This window comes from Oncorhynchus tshawytscha, unplaced genomic scaffold, assembly GCF_018296145.1.
Source record: "Oncorhynchus tshawytscha isolate Ot180627B unplaced genomic scaffold, Otsh_v2.0 Un_scaffold_1349_pilon_pilon, whole genome shotgun sequence".
NCBI classification, from domain to species: domain Eukaryota; kingdom Metazoa; phylum Chordata; class Actinopteri; order Salmoniformes; family Salmonidae; genus Oncorhynchus; species Oncorhynchus tshawytscha.
Window position 1 is genome coordinate 306,938 of NW_024609805.1, and position 17,668 is coordinate 324,605.

The 17,668-nt window shown below is 47.9% G+C and overlaps 1 protein-coding gene and 1 pseudogene across 1 annotated transcript; one reads left to right on the top strand and one right to left on the bottom strand.

Moving 5' to 3' along the window:
* Window positions 1–6,182, bottom strand: part of LOC121845954 — a 40,731-nt pseudogene extending 34,549 nt beyond the window's left edge.
* A 5,057-nt stretch (window positions 6,183–11,239) lies between these two features.
* LOC112238139 (zinc finger protein 319) lies at window positions 11,240–16,841 on the top strand. The gene is made up of 2 exons (XM_042318471.1): window positions 11,240–11,539; window positions 13,938–16,841. The coding sequence occupies exon 2, from the start codon at window positions 14,124–14,126 to the stop codon at window positions 15,921–15,923; it is 1,800 nt and encodes a 599-aa protein (XP_042174405.1). The 5' UTR covers window positions 11,240–11,539; window positions 13,938–14,123; the 3' UTR covers window positions 15,924–16,841.
* The last annotated feature ends 827 nt before the right edge of the window (window positions 16,842–17,668 follow it).

Consider the following 17,668-nt stretch of genomic DNA (forward strand, 5'->3'; position numbering starts at 1 on the left):
CGCACCACAATAACCCATGTCACACCCTGGCCTGACCAAATAAATGAAGACAAACATAATATACTTCGACCAGGGCGTGACAGAACCCCCCCCCTAAGGTGCGGACTCCCGGACGCACATCAAAACAATAGGGAGGGTCCGGGTGGGCGTCTGTCCATGGTGGCGGCTCCGGCGGGGACGTGGACCCCACTCTATCAATGTCTTAGTTCCTCCCCCTCGCGTCCTAGGATAGTCCACCCTCGCCGCCGACCATGGCCTAGTAGTCCTCACCCAGAACCCCACTGGACTGAGGGGCAGCTCGGGACTGAGGGGCAGCTCGGGACTGAGGGGCAGCTCGGGACTGAGGCAGCTCGGGACTGAGGGGTAGCTCGGGACTGAGGGGTAGCTCGGGACTGAGGGGAAGCTCGGCACTGAGGGGAAGCTCGGCACTGAGGGGAAGCTCAGCACCGAGGGGAAGCTCAGCACCGAGGGGAAGCTCAGCACCGAGGGGAAGCTCAGCACTGAGAGGAAGCCCAGCACTGAGAGGAAGCTCAGCACTGAGAGGAAGCTCAGGCAGGTAGTTGGATCCGGCAGATCCTGGCTGGCTGGCGGATCTGGAAGAGTCTGGTTGACTGGCGGATCTGGACGAGTCTGGCTGACTGGCAGATCTGAAAGAGTCTGGCTGACTGGCAGATCTGGAAGAGTCTGGCTGACTGGCAGATCTGGAAGAGTCTGGCTGACTGGCGGATCCTGGCAGACTGACGGATCTGGCTGCTCCATGCTGACTGGCGGCTCTGGCTGCTCCACGCTGACTGACAGCTCTGGCGGCTTCTTACAGACTGGCAGCTCTGGCGGCTCCGTGCAGACTGGCAGCTCCTTGCAGACTGGCAGCTCCTTGCAGACTGGCAGCTCCTTGCAGACTGGCAGCTCCTTACAGACTGGCAGCTCCTTACAGACTGGCAGCTCCATGCAGACTGGCAGCTCTGGCTGCTCCATGCAGACTGACAGCTCTGGCTGCTCCATGCAGACTGACAGCTCTGGCTGCTCCATGCAGACTGGCAGCTCTGGCTGCTCCATGTAGACTGGCAGCTCTGGCTGCTCCATGCAGGCTGGCAGCTCAGGCTGCTCCATGCAGGCTGGCAGCTCTGGCTGCGCTGAACAGGCAGGAGACTCCAGCAGCGCTGTAGAGGAGGAAGGCTCTGGCAGCGCTAAACAGGCGGGAGACTCCGGACGCGCAGGAGAGGAGGAAGGCTCCGGCAGCGCTGAACAGGCGGGAGACTCCGGCAGCGCAGGAGAGGAGAAAGGCTCTGGCTGCGCTGAACAGGCGGGAGACTCCGGCAGCGCAGGAGAGGAGAAAGGCTCCGGCAGCGCTGAACAGGCGGGAGACTCCGGCAGCGCAGGAGAGGAGAAAGGCTCTGGCTGCGCTGAACAGGCGGGAGACTCCGGCAGCGCAGGAGAGGAGAAAGGCTCCGGCAGCGCTGGAGAGGCGAGGCGCACTGTAGACCTGATGCGTGGTACTGGCACTGGTGGTACTGGGCCGAGGACACGCACAGGAAGCCTGGTGCGGGGAGCTGCCACCGGAGGGCTGGTGTGTGGAGGTGGCACAGGATGGGCTAGACCGTGAAGGCGTACTGGAGATCTTGAGAGCAATGCTGGCACAGGACGTGCAAGGCTAGGGATGTGCACAGGAGGCCTGGTGCGTGAGGCTGGCACCAACTTCACCAGTCGACTAACACGCACCTCAGGACGAGTATGGAGCGCTGACCCAGGTGCCATCAAATCCCCGACACGCTCCGTCGGGCGAATTCCATGCTTAAAGCACCAACACAGCAACTCCCTCATTTCTCTCTCCTCCAATTTCCCCATTAACTCCTTCACAGTCTCTGCTTCGCTCACCTCCAACACCGGCTCTGGTTCTGGTCTCCTCCTTGGCTCCTCACGATAAACAGGGAGAGTTGGCTCAGGTCTGACTCCTGACTCTGCCACACTCTCCCTGAGACCCCCCCCCCAAGATATTTTTGGGGCTGACTCTCGGGCTTCCTACCGTGCCGCCGTGCTTGCTTCGCCAACCTCATTCTCTCGTAACCCTCTGCACACTGCTCCATCGAATCCCAGGCGGGCTCCGGCACTCTCCCTGGGTCGACCACCCACCTGTCTATTTCCTCCCAAGTAGTGTAGTCCCGATATTGTTGCTCCTGCTGCCGCTGTTGCTTCTCCTCATACCAGCGCCTCTCAGCTCTCGCCGCCTCCAATTCTTCTTTGGAGCGGCGATGTTCTCCAGGCTGATCCCAGGGTCCTTCTCCGAACAATTCATCCTCCCATGTCCATTCCTCTCTTTGTTTCTCCTGCCTGTTACCACGCCGCTTGGTCCTGTTGTGGTGGGTGATTCTGTTACGGTTTTCTAGGTGTGAAGGAGAGTCGGACCAAAATGCGGCGTGTAGATTGCGATCCATGTTTAATAAACTGAAGCAACACGAATCCAAATACAAACACTATAAAAACAATAAACGTAACGAAGACCGAAACAGCCTAATACTGGTGCAAACAACTACACGACAGACATAAGGACAATAAGGACAATCACCCACGAAATACACAAAGAATATGGCTGCCTAAATATGGTTCCCAATCAGAGACAACGATAATCACCTGACTCTGATTGAGAACCGCCTCAGGCAGCCATAGACTATGCTAGACACCCCACAAAACCCCAAGACAAAAACGCACCACAATAACCCATGTCACACCCTGGCCTGACCAAATAAATGAAGACAAACATAATATACTTCGACCAGGGCGTGACATTTATTTGCAAATTATGGTGGAAAATAAGTATTTGGTCACCTACAAACAAGCAAGATTTCTGGCTCTCACAGACCTGTAACTTCTTCTTTAAGAGGCTCCTCTGTCCTCCACTCGTTACCTGTATTAATGGCACCTGTTTGAACTTGTTATCAGTATAAAAGACACCTGTCCACAACCTCAAACAGTCACACTCCAAACTCCACTATGGCCAAGACCAAAGACCTGTCAAAGTACACCAGAAACAAAATTGTAGACCTGCACCAGGCTGGGAAGACTGAATCTGCAATAGGTAAGCAGCTTGGTTTGAAGAAATCAACTGCAATTATTAGGAAATGGAAGACATACAAGACCACTGATAATCTCCCTCGATCTGGGGCTCCACGCAAGATCTCACCCCATGGGGTCAAAATTATCACAAGAACGGTGAGCAAAAATCCCAGAACCACATGGGGGGACCTAGTGACCTGCAGAGAGCTGGGACCAAAGTAACAAAGCCTACCATCAGTAACACACTACGCCGCCAGGGACTCAAACCCTGCAGTGCCAGACGTGTCCCCCTGCTTAAGCCAGTACATGTCCAGGCCCGTCTGAAGTTTGCTAGAGAGCATTTGGATGATCCAGAAGAAGATTGGGAGAATGTCATATGGTCAGATGAAACCAAAATATAACTTTTTGGTAAAAACTCAACTCGTCGTGTTTGGAGGACAAAGAATGCTGAGTTGCATCCAAAGAACACCATACCTACTGTGAAGCATGGGGGTGGAAACATCATGCTTTGGGGCTGTTTTTCTGCAAAGGGACCAGGACGACTGATCTGTGTAAAGGAAAGAATGAATGGGGCCATGTATCGTGAGATTTTGAGTGAAAACCTCCTTCCATCAGCAAGGGCATTGAAGATGAGACGTGTTTCACTGTTAGTCTACCTACACCTGTCGTTTACGAAGCGTGGGATTTGAGACGTGTTTCACTGTTAGTCTACCTACACCTGTCGTTTACGAAGCGTGGGATTTTATATATTAGCTGATGCAACCAGACAGGAAATACTGGTTCAATGTAGGTTCATTCAAAGTGTAGAGATAAGATGTGTATTTTATAAAGCAAACTGATTTACAGTGCCTTGCGAAAGTATTCGGCCCCCTTGAACTTTGCGACCTTTTGCCACATTTCAGGCTTCAAACATAAAGATATAAAACTGTATTTTTTTGTGAAGAATCAACAACAAGTGGGACACAATCATGAAGTGGAACGACATTTATTGGATATTTCAAACTTTTTTAACAAATCAAAAACTGAAAAATTGGGCGTGCAAAATTATTCAGCCCCTTTACTTTCAGTGCAGCAAACTCTCTCCAGAAGTTCAGTGAGGATCTCTGAATGATCCAATGTTGACCTAAATGACTAATGATGATAAATACAATCCACCTGTGTGTAATCAAGTCTTCGTATAAATGCACCTGCACTGTGATAGTCTCAGAGGTCCGTTAAAAGCGCAGAGAGCATCATGAAGAACAAGGAACACACCAGGCAGGTCCGAGATACTGTTGTGAAGAAGTTTAAAGCCGGATTTGGATACAAAAAGATTTCCCAAGCTTTAAACATCCCAAGGAGCACTGTGCAAGCGATAATATTGAAATGGAAGGAGTATCAGACCACTGAAAATCTACCAAGACCTGGCCGTCCCTCTAAACTTTCAGCTCATACAAGGAGAAGACTGATCAGAGATGCAGCCAAGAGGCCCATGATCACTCTGGATGAACTGCAGAGATCTACAGCTGAGGTGGGAGACTCTGTCCATAGGACAACAATCAGTCGTATATTGCACAAATCTGGCCTTTATGGAAGTGTGGCAAGAAGAAAGCCATTTCTTAAAGATATCCATAAAAAGTGTTGTTTAAAGTTTGCCACAAGCCACCTGGGAGACACACCAAACATGTGGAAGAAGGTGCTCTGGTCAGATGAAACCAAAATTGAACTTTTTGGCAACAATGCAAAACGTTATGTTTGGCGTAAAAGCAACACAGCTCATCACCCTGAACACTTCCTCCCCACTGTCAAACATGGCGGTGGCAGCATCATGGTTTGGGCCTGCTTTTCTTCAGCAGGGACAGGGAAGATGGTTAAAATTGATGGGAAGATGGATGGAGCCAAATACAGGACCATTCTGGAAGGAAAACCTGATGGAGTCTGCAAAAGACCTGAGACTGGGACGGAGATGTGTCTTCCAACAAGACAATGATCCAAAACATAAAGCAAAATCTACAATGGAATGGTTCAAACATAAACATATCCAGGTGTTAGAATGGCCAAGTCAAAGTCCAGACCTGAATCCAATCGAGAATCTGTGGAAAGAACTGAAAACTGCTGTTCACAAATGCTCTCCATCCAACCTCACTGAGCTCGAGCTGTTTTGCAAGTAGGAATGGGAAAAAAATTCAGTCTCTCGATGTGCAAAACTGATAGAGACATACCCCAAGTGACTTACAGCTGTAATCGCAGCAAAAGGTGGCACTACAAAGTATTAACTTAAGGGGGCTGAATAATTTTGCACGCCCAATTTTTCAGTTTTTGATTTGTTAAAAAAGTTTGAAATATCCAATAAATGTCGTTCCACTTCATGATTGTGTCCCACTTGTTGTTGATTCTTCACAAAAAAATACAGTTTTATATCTTTATGTTTGAAGCCTGAAATGTGGCAAAAGGTCACAAAGTTCAAGGGGGCCGAATACTTTCGCAAGGCACTGTACATATACACTGGCAGGCGATCAATGTAGCTACATGCTCTGGTCCTGGAGAGCAGAGGAAGACGGGTTGGAGTAAATAAGTAGCAGATACATGATGTACAGAGAAGAAGGTCGGATGATCAGCAGTTCTATCCAGAGTGTTAGGAATGCAGGAAGAGACCCATAGACCTCAAGAATGTGGGTATAATCTCCACCAGATTTGGAGATGGTGGTCCCTATTTCAGCATAGCACAGGGCCCCCACTGTCGAGAAAAACCCACACACTGCCCAAATGATCAACGACAATCCGACAGAACCAGCTTCCTTCACTACCCCGATAGGTGTCACGAATATCCCCGAACCGATGATGCTACCCACGATGATAGCAACACCATTCAATAGTTATAGTTATTTTCAGGTCAACTGTGTTCTCCCCGGAGATGCTGCCAATTTGACTCGTCTTTCTGCCAGTTGGGTTGGTGAGCGCACTGCCTCCAATCGGGGAAAACTCTTCCTCGTGGACCCCTGATTCCCCCGAGGACTTCGAGTGACGTTTCTTCAAACTTGACATATTGAGAAATATTTATTCAAACCTCTATTCAACCATTCGTGAATATTGCGAGGTGAAAATCTACATAAAGTTTGCTAGCTAAGTAGTCCTGTACAGTAGCTAGTTAGCTAAACGTGGTATTAGTTATTGTTGGTTTGGTGATGCAGCGTGGACTGGAATGGGAGTGGAAGCTATAATAACTTTACTACAATGTTGCAGTAACCGGCTGTTCCGCCCACATATTTGAGGATGTTGAGGATTCTCCTAGGCAGAGCAACCCCGTGGCAGAGCAAACCCGTGGCAGAGGAAACCCGTGGCAGAGGAAACCCGTGGCAGAGCAACCCCGTGGCAGAGCAAACCCGTGGCAGAGGATACCCGTGGCAGAGCAACCCCGTGGCAGAGCAAACCCGTGGCAGAGCAACCCCGTGGCAGAGCAACCCTGTGGCAGAGCAAACCCGTGGCAGAGGAAACCCGTGGCAGAGGAAACCTGTGGAGAGCAAACCCGTGGCAGAGCAAACCCGTGGCAGATCAACCCCGTGGCAGAGCAAACCCGTGGCAGAGCAAACCCGTGGCAGAGGAAACCCGTGGCAGAGCAAACCCGTGGCAGAGCAAACCCGTGGCAGAGCAACCCCGTGGCAGAGCAAACCCGTGGCAGAGGAAACCCGTGGCAGAGGAAACCCGTGGCAGAGCAACCCCGTGGCAGAGCAACCCCGTGGCAGAGCAAACCCGTGGCAGAGGAAACCCGTGGCAGAGGAACCCTGTGGCAGAGCAAACCCGTGGCAGAGCAACCCGTGGCAGAGCAAACCCGTGGCAGAGGAAACCCGTGGCAGAGGTGGCAGAGCAAACCCGTGGCAGAGGATACCCGTGGCAGAGGAAACCCGTGGCAGAGGATACCCGTGGCAGAGGAAACCCGTGGCAGAGGAACCCGTGGCAGAGCAAACCCGTGGCAGAGAAACCCGTGGCAGAGGATACCCGTGGCAGAGGAAACCCGTGGCAGAGCAACCCTGTGGCAGAGCAAACCCGTGGCAGAGGATACCCGTGGTGGAAACCCAGCAGAGCAACCCTGTGGCAGAGCAACCCCGTGGCAGAGCAACCCCGTGGCAGAGCAAACCCGTGGCAGAGGATACCTGTGGCAGAGCAACCCCGTGGCAGAGCAACCCCGTGGCAGAGCAACCCCGTGGCAGAGCAACCCGTGGCAGAGGATACCCGTGGCAGAGCAACCCCGTGGCAGAGCAAACCCGTGGTAGAGGATACCTGTGGCAGAGCAACCCCGTGGCAGAGGATAGAGCAACCCCGTGGCAGAGCCCGTGGCAGAGCAACCCGTGGCAGAGCAACCCGTGGCAGAGCAACCCCGTGGCAGAGCAAGTGGCAGAGCAACCCGTGGCAGAGCAACCCCAGAGCAACCCGTGGCAGAGCAACCCGTGGCAGAGCAACCCGTGGCAGAGCAACCCCGTGGTAGAGGATACCCGTGGCAGAGCAACCCCGTGGCAGAGCAACCCCGTGGTAGAGCAACCCCGTGGCAGAGCAACCCCGTGGTAGAGCAACCCCGTGGCAGAGCAACCCCGTGGTAGAGCAACCCCGTGGCAGAGCAACCCCGTGATTTCTGGTAGATCATTAAAAGCAATTCAAACGCAGCCTGTTTTTTGGACTCATTTTGCTGTTTTTTTCATCTGATTAAGTACAATACCACTGGAAATGAAAGTTGATAGTCTCTTCTTCCTGTTAATAAGACGCTGGTTGGACATTTTGATAAATAGCCCAATGTCAAAACAGAGTTTTAACTGTCCAAAACAATAACGAATATACACAGACAGTTCGTGATATATTGGAAACCTAAACATGTACATACATGTGTAACAATAGTAATCATATTACTTGTATATATATTTTTAACGAGCACCTTATAAATCGCACACGCACCAAAAACCGTGGCAATAATTCACTGATATCGATTAGGGGAGAATTCAGGATGCGCGGTATTGAAACTAACAACTAAAAAAACACATGAAAACTGGATATCTTTTTTTTCCATGGTTAGAGAACAACCTGCAGAAGACAGACCGTTACATTTTGGGTCTCTAAAACGGAAATAGAAACGCAATACGCAATTATTTGTCAATCACACATATCACGCTGAAATCAAATGGGCGAGAGAGGAGGAAATGAGGTTGCGCATCCTGTTTACTAAACTAACACAGCTCAAAAAACGGAATATGGGAATAATGTGTACGTCATTGGTTAGAAGACAATTTGTAGAAGACATCTAGCTAAATTTTTAAGTGTTGCGTTTTGATTAAAGTGTTGGCCAACGCGGCAAGTGTAACACATTAAAAATAACTGTTAATAACTTGATCGATATCACCCTGAAATCTATAGAACAGGGGGTAAACGTTTGGGGGTGTATCGCTGTTTAAACTAACACCATTCAGAGGCCAAATGTAGACTTGGAAAAACGTATACATGGTTGGTTGGATGAGAATTTATAGAAGGCTTCAATCTATATTTTGGCATTTCGGATGTTGAGTTGTAACTTCGGGAGGCTGCCATTATGGGAAAGGGAACAGACCACTTTTTCTGTTAGTTCATTTAAACAGCATAAGATATCAACAGTGACAACGATGGGTTGCGAATTAAGTGATACATTTGAATGTCCGTGACTTTTATAGCGGGACTGCCCCGAATTATCCGTGCCATTTCGTTAAGTCTCGCGCATCCCAAAGTGAACAGTACAAAACAACATATATTGATTGATCTGTTTTAAGTCATCTATTTTATGTCATCGTGATGAATATAAACGTTCGTAACCGAAAGGTCGCTGGATCGAATCCCCTGAGCTGACAAGGTTAAAATCTGTCGTTCTGCCCCCTGAACAAGGCAGTTAACCCACTGTTCCCCGGGCGCCGAAGACGTGGATGTCGATTAAGGGTTAAATGCGGAAGAGGCATTTCAGTTGAATGCAGTAAGTTTTACAACTGACGGTATCCCCCTTTCCACTTCGCCAGTCTGAGGTAAAAAAGGATGTGTAGTTACACAAAAATGTTATGGGGTGAAAATACAAGGTTTCCTTCAGAACAACAGATCTATACCTGCTTTATTTCAAAGGGAGATTGTATCCATTCCTTATGTCACAACTTACTGGAATACATTGGTCACTAATATCTGTTGGGAAAAAGTCTGGTTATTACCACACGAATACCTGCTTGTTAACAAGGTCAAAGAGGTCTCTTTCAGAATGATCTAGAAGTATTACCCTGCAAATCATTACCTGAAGAAACTCAAAAAAGACATTAACATTGATTGTACTGTTTGTGTTGAGCATCCAGTAACAGTTTTGCATTTATTTAGTCATTGTCTACATGTAAAAACATAATGGAAAGATATTCATAGTTTTATAATTATTCATATTCTTGATGACTTTAGTTTTTTTTCTGGGAGAATGTGCTGCTCGGTTTCCTTAACCTTAATACGGATCAAGAAAAACTATTTTACCTCGTAAATCTAATTGTGCTAATGGCAAAATTACATATTCATGAATGTAAATTCAGTAATAAAAAAACACTCTTCCGTGTTTTCTAGAAGGAAAAGGAGCAGTACAGTAAGAACACAATGTTCTGGGACACTGTAAAGTCCATGGAGAATAAGAGCACCTCCTCCCAGCTGCCCACTGCACTGAGGCTAGGAAACACTGTCTCCACTGATAAATCCACTATAATTGAGAATTTCAATAAGCATTTTTCTACGGCTGGCCATGCTTTCCACCTGGCTACCCCTACCCTGGTCAACTGCCCTGCACCCCCCACAGCAACTCGCCCAAGCCTCCCCATTTCTCCTTCACCCAAATCCACATAGATGATGTTCTGAAAGAGCTGCAAAATCTGGACCCCTACAAATCAGCCGGGCTAGACAATCTGGACCCTCTCTTCCTAAAATTATCCGCCGAAATTGTTGCAACCCCTATTACTAGCCTGTTCAACCTCTCTTTCGTATCGTCTGAGATTCCCAAAGATTGGAAAGCTGCCGCGATCATCCCCCTCTTCAAAGGGGGAGACCCTCTAGACCCAAACTGCTACAGACCTAATTCTATCCTACCCAGCCGTTCTAAGGTCTTCGAAAGCCAAGTTAACAAACAGGTAATTTGTTGTACCCCCTAGCATATGTTATCATTGTCTGTTTGTATTTGTATACTTCTTGTATGTATACTGGTTTATCTGCAATAGATTTATATATATATATATACAGTATATATTTGAGAAAAAACAAGCTTGTGTAAGGTAGTAACACAAACTGGCCACATCAGGGACATTAGCGCAATATACAATCATTTAAATATGGATAAATAATTCAACATGTCATTTTAACATGATAGTATATGTTTCCCACTCAAACTATTGAAACAACGACATATATGTCTCACTCATTTAAACCATTAAAGAGTTTAAAAATGCTCACACGATGTAACCAGGCGCTCTAGACACAAGCCTCCATAGTGTCTGTGCATTAGGCTGAATGTTTGCCGTCCCTACCTATTGCGCACGCCCCAGACTACTTTGTGTCAAAGTTTAACAAGGACTCTCTCCTCCTCACCAGTGTCATGATCAAAGATATGATCGTGAGCCTCACATACAATATATTGTTTTGGTCATTGTGCTGCCACAGAATGAATTGTGAGCAAGGCCTCAAAAAAGCTTTATATACCAGAGCTGCGAGAAAAGCTTCTATATATTATTGAAATAATGTTGCGATTCCTTGTGAGAATGTCAACAGGTGTGGTTCCGTGGAGGAAAGATTCTATTGGGGAAAGGTTCCCGTGGGGGTTGCCATGGAAGCCAAGAAGGGGAGTGATGTGTGTGTGTGTGTGTGTGTCTGTGTGTGTGTGCGTGTGCGTGCTCAAACACACATGCATGTGGGGGTCTGGGAGAGGAAGTGTGTCTATCTGATGTGCCTGATCTCAATTTTATACACTAATTGTATTCTCACCCATTAATTTCTAATGAACGGTCATTTTTGACCGGGAACACCGCAGGATAAATAAAACAACCCAAAACTTAATGAAAATCTTCTAAATGTATTTTGTGTGTTCAGATGCCCTGTGTGGACAAAGTCATGAAACCTTATGATAATCAGAATAAATGAACTACATTTGTCCGGGAGAAAACTTCGGACAAATCGGTCCAATTCGACCGGAACACAGCAAGAGGGTTACAATTATACACCAAAGTTATACCAAATTGAAGGAGAACGGTTGAACGGACTGAAAAATAAGAACAACCTTACATTATGAAACAGAAGGGAGGGGAAATGTAGCTATAACATTTGAATCTACACCCCGGGGAGTGATGCAGGCTGTGGAGATTTCCGGTGTACATTATTAGTGGATGGCGTTCCGCTCTCATCTCGCCACCGTCCTCCGCCAGCCGAAATATTTATCGGAAGGTCGACTCCTGTCCTGGCACCAGAGGAAGATGACTGAGAGACATACCGAAATGTAAAGCTGTCAACCGTGTTGACTTATATATATATATATATAAATATTTATTTTTGAATGATGTTGTATTTATGATTGCATGAAAATGTATTACGCCGCTTTTGGTTGTATAAAAGGTGGAGTGTGTAGCTCCGGTAGGGCGGCCTAGGTCGGCGGCTGGCACAATCCGAGACCATCGATGGGGCCTCGACGTTTCCATTTTTATTTCCCCCCTTCTGAAATAGCTCAATTAGCTTGTTGGCTAGCCATCTGGTTAGTCCTTTTCGCAGACAAGACAGTCAACTTTAGGCGAACAACAGCTGTGTTTTTGCCGGCGACGTTATTAGGCCTAGACATATTATTATCTAGGTAATACAAAATGATACATTAATATTTTGAGATTTAGTCATCTGTTTTTTTTGCAAACCGACTAGCCATGCTAACCCACGTAACTTGCTTAGCTAACCGAGGTTAGCCACCTAATGCTATGTATCTAATAAATAACAATTATTATCGAGCTAGTTGACGTTAGTTTATTATAATCATACACCCAGTTATAATTTCGGCATCGTTTTTTTAATAGGTCACTTGTAATAGCCGCATGATGTACTGTAGGTTTAGATGGGAGAACATGTAGTTCCGTGTCATTTTAGTGCCTGGACCTCGTCTCAGCCTCTCTAGTTAGCGAAACAGATAACTGTTGTAGTGATGTTGTTACTAGTTGAAGAAGGATGCTGTTGTTCATATATAAAGACGACTTAAAACAAAACAACAAACACACAATCTGCTGCCATCTCCTCTCATGTCGCCTTTATGTAGCTACATATGGTAACACCAGATCATTTGATTTAACTCTAAGAAAATATATATATATATGTTTTACCATTATACTGGTAGTTACAGGTGTGGCTATACAAAACAAGTCAGATCTATCAACTAACCTGGCGATACTATCAAATGAAATTGTATTTGTCAGATGCGCCGAATACAACAGGTGTAGGATCTTACCGTGAAATGCTTTACTTACAAGCCCTTAAATCAACAATGCTGTTCATGAAATAGAATTAAGAAAATATTTGCTAAATAAACCTAAAGTAAAAAATAAAATAAAAAGTAACACTAAGATTAGGTTTCAATAACGTGGCTATATGCAGGGGGTGCTGGTACCGAGTCAATGTGCAGGGGGTACTGGTACCGAGTCAATGTGCAGGGGGTACTGGTACCGAGTCAATGTGCAGGGGGTGCTGGTACCGAGTCAATGTGCAGGGGGTACTGGTACCGAGTCAATGTGCAGGGGGTACTGGTACCGAGTCAATGTGCGGCGGGTACAGGTTATTCGAGGTAATTTGTACATGTAGGTAGGGGTAAAGTGACTATGCATAGACAATAAACAGTGAGTAGCAGCAGTATTAAAACAATGTAAATAGTCCGGGTGACCATTTGATGAATTGTTCAGCAGTCTTATGGCTCGGGGGTGAGACGCGGTTAAGGAGCCTTTTGGAGCTGGTCTTAGCGCTCCGGTACAGCTTTCCGTGCGGCAGCAGAGAGAACGGTCTATGACTTGGGTGACTGTCGTCCTCGATTCGTGGAAACGGGAAGGACCATGTCCGTTTGAATCTAGAAAATGCTCCATTGTTCAAATAAATATTTTTTGGGGGGGCTCCATGAATTCATCCAACAATGACGGAGAATTATCTAAATTTAAACAGACCCCCTGCAGCTGGACACAAACATTTTACTATTAATCGAGGACGAAGATGGTATCGCCAATACCAGTTTAGTTAAAATCTCTGGTGACGTTTTGTATAGACACCTGTAATACCTGTGTAATGAAACCATTCTTTGGGTGTTGAATCACATGATCTGGTTTTAAAATCTGTAGCTAAACCTTTAAGCTGTAGTCTATGTCCATCTCGAAATGTATACAATCCTAAAAATGTATAAAAAATCAAATCCAGTCGTTTTGAGACTATTAATACCATAGATTTGGTAATATCATTGCGTTGCAGTTAAAAACAATGCACATAGGCTCCCGAGTGGCGCAGCGGTCTAAGGCACTGCATCTCAGCGCTAGAGGCGTCACTACACCCTGGTTCGATTCCAGGCTGTATCACAGCGGTCTAAAACACTGCATCTCAGCGTTAGAGGCGTCACTACAGACACCCTGGTTCGATTCCAGGCTCTATCACAACCAGCCGTGATTGAGAGTCCTATAGGGCGGCGACCAATTGGCCAGCGTCGTACGGGATTGGCCGGTGTAGGCCGTCATTGTAAAATAAGAATTTGTTTCTGAACTGACTTTCCGTAGTTAAATAAAATGTTAAATAAATAAAAAACATACACGGATCCATTTGCATAAAATATGTATCGGCTACATTTACATCATGTTCATATACCCCCTCTGTCTTTCCCTCTGTAGGGTTTCTGCCCTTTTACTAGTGGACGACCAGAGGTGTATCACCTATTGATAAGAGCCGGTAGAAAACACACCTGTTGGACATCACCAGCCCGACCAAAACCTGCCCCCATAGCCGGGCCTTATTGGATACTCCTGGGCCTCCCCTTCACACAGTCAAAACTGAATCAATACGTGCGAAGCAGCAGGATGACTGAGGCGTGGCAGCAGCACGCAGTGGCCCCCCCACCCACCGTGGTGCACAACCTCCCCCCGGGCTCCGACAGCGCCCTGGGCTGTGCCGTGTACGGGATCGTCCTCCAGCCGGATGTGGCATCCCTCCAGCAGCAGCCCCAGCACGGCCAGCAGCATGCCGTACCCGCCCAGCAGCCTTCCCTACAGGTAGGAGGCGAGGGAGGGCACAAGTGCGGAGCCTGCGGCCATGACATATCCCACCTAGCTAATCCACATGAGCACCAATGTATGGGGACCGGGGATCGGTCGTTCCAGTGTACCCAATGTATGAAGATCTTCTGCCAGGCCACTGATCTGTTGGAGCATCAGTGTGTACAGGTGGAGCAGAAGCCGTTTGTGTGTGGCGTGTGTAAGATGGGTTTCTCTTTGCTCACCTCGCTGGCACAGCACCACAACGCCCACAACAACGGCAACAACCCCATGAAGTGTTCCATCTGTGAGAAGACCTACCGCCCAGGTTCTGGCAACAACACCCCCACCTCCTCCGCAGCCAACCCGTCCACCGGCGAGGCCTCCAGTGGCGGGGCAGCGTGCGGAGCGTCAGCCCCTACGGCGTTTGAGGCTTCGGGACCAGACAGGCCCTACAAGTGCTCGGTGTGCCACAAGGGCTTTCGGCATCTGTCTGAGCTGTCGCGACACGAGCGGGTGCACACGGGAGAAAAGCCTTACAAGTGTGACACCTGTGACAAGAGCTTCAGCCAGTCCTCTCACCTGGCCCACCACCAGCGCACCCACAGCTCAGAGCGGCCCTACAAGTGTGCCGTCTGTGAAAAGTGCTTCAAGCACCGCTCACACCTCGTGCGCCACATGTACGCCCATTCCGGCGAGCACCTGTTCAAGTGCAATTTGTGCGAGATGCACTTCAAGGAGTCGTCGGAGCTGCTGCACCACCAGTGCCAGCCCACAGTGACGTTGGACAGGCCGTTCCGCTGCGGCTCGTGCGGGAAGGGCTTCAAGCGGCCTTCGGATCTGCGGCAGCACGAACGCACGCACTCCGAGGAACGCCCGTTCCAGTGCGAGGAGTGCCAGATGAGCTTCAAGCAGCAGTACGCCCTCGTTCGTCACCGCCGCACTCACAAGAACCCGGCTGACCGGCCTTTTAAGTGTAACCTATGTGACAAGGGTTTCCTGCAGCCCTCCCACCTGCTGTACCACCAGCACGTCCATGGCATGGAGAGCCTGTTCAAGTGTGCTTCCTGCCAGAAAGGCTTCAGCCAATCCGGTGAACTGCTCCGGCACAAATGCACCGGCTCAGGGTCGGCGTCTGGCTCCGTGACCGCGGCCACGCCGGCGGTGGAGAAGCCCTACAAGTGTGACGTGTGTGGCAAAGGCTACAAGAAGAAGTCGACGCTCCAGCGCCACCAGAACTCCAGCTGTCAGGAGAAGCCGCTGAAGTGCTCCCTGTGCAACCGACGCTTCCTGTCGCCGTCTGAGTTCGTGACGCACCGCTGCGACCCGTCACGGGAGAAGCCCCTGAAGTGCCCCGACTGCGAGAAGCGCTTCAAGTATTCCTCGGAGCTGCAACGGCATCGCCGCGTTCACACCGGGGAGAAGCCTTACAAGTGCTCCAGCTGCGACAAGAGCTTCAAACAGAGGGAGCACCTGGTGAAGCACCAGGCGGTGCACTCGCGGGAAGCCCAGTTTAAGTGCGTGTGGTGCGGGGAGCGTTTTGTGAACCTGGGAGCCCTCCAGGAGCACACGGTCCAGCACACTGCAGAAGGAGGCGGTTATCCCACAGCCCCGTGTATACAGTGAGCAGGTCTGCTGCTGTTGAGCGCCTGTACAGTGTGAACACACGCGGTGACATGGAACGTTGCCCGCCAGGCACACAGCAACACTCTTCCTGACACCTTATTTGTATATAACCACACAATCATTATTTACATTTAGTTACACACACCCGCCCCCCCCTCCCCCACTCCTTTTGCATAAACAATGGTAAAACTCTGCTTAATCCTAACCATGAAGTTATTATTGACACCTTCTTCCTCACACCAAGGTAATCGTGCCCATGTTCTGCCCTTCATTAGTGACTTCCAACTACCCATGACCCAGATCAACTGAAAACAGTACATCAACAACCCATGATCCAGATCAACTGAAAACAGTACATCAACTACCCATGATCCCGATCAACTACCCATGACCCAGATCAACTGAAAACAGTACATCAACAACCCATGATCCAGATCAACTGAAAACAGTACATCAACTACCCATGATCCCGATCAACTACCCATGACCCAGATCAACTGAAAACAGTACATCAACTACCCATGATCCAGATCAACTGAAAACAGTACATCAACAACCCATGATCCAGATCAATTGAAAACAGTACATCAACTACCCATGACCCTGATCAACTGAAAACAGTACATCAACAACCCATGACCCAGATCAACTGAAAACAGTACATCAACTACCCATGATCCAGATCAACTGAAAACAGTACATCAACTACCCATGATCCAGATCAACTGAAAACAGTACATCAACTACCCATGACCCTGATCAACTGAAAACAGTACATCAACTACCCATGACCCTGATCAACTGAAAACAGTACATCAACTACCCATGACCCAGATCAACTGAAAACAGTACATCAACTACCCATGACCCTGATCAACTGAAAACAGTACATCAACTACCCATGACCCAGATCAACTGTGGTCACCTTGTTGGATGCAGGAGAAATGCAACTTGAAAAGGAATGTTTCAATCTGAAAAGGCATTGGAAATGTATTCATTTTTTTGTGACGTCAAATACTTAGGAGTTGCTTTTTAAAACATTTATGAAATGAAATGTTTAAGGAAATTGGGGGGGTGTCTTATTCTCTGACTCCTTTATGGTCATATAATTTCTTTGCTGTGGTTTGGGTTCAAGTTTTGGCCACACTACGTGTTGAACTCCCCCTTAACCCTCTGGTTGGCTGTTAGTAATGCCCAATAAACCCCACCCCTCATAGACTTAAATATGCGTTTCTGCATGAGTATATTTAAGCAATAGGCCCGAGGGGTTGTGGTATATGGCCAATATACCACGGCTAAGGGCTGTTCTTATGCACGATGCAATGTGGAGCCCTTAGCTGTGGTATATTGGCCATATACCACAACCCCCTTGAGGTGCCTTTATAAACTGGTTATCAATGTAATTAGAGCAGTTAAAATACATGTTTTATTATACCTGTAGTATACCACGGCTGTCAGCCAATCAGCATTCAGGGCTCGAACCACCCAATTTATAATTGTGAAATATGTTTATATTTAGCATCACTGTTGTACTGTAGTAGCTTAGGTTTGCTTAAAAAAAAGAAGAAAAAAAATGTGACAAGTTATATCTTGTGTCCTCTTTGGAAATCTGTGGTAGATAAACTGTCTCATCTCTGTACTATAATGAATAGCAACTACTGTAGTATGTGTCAATGGGAATATTTCCCCGCATTCTGGACTACTTTGGCTCCCTATGTCATAGAAATAAACACATACCATATCTC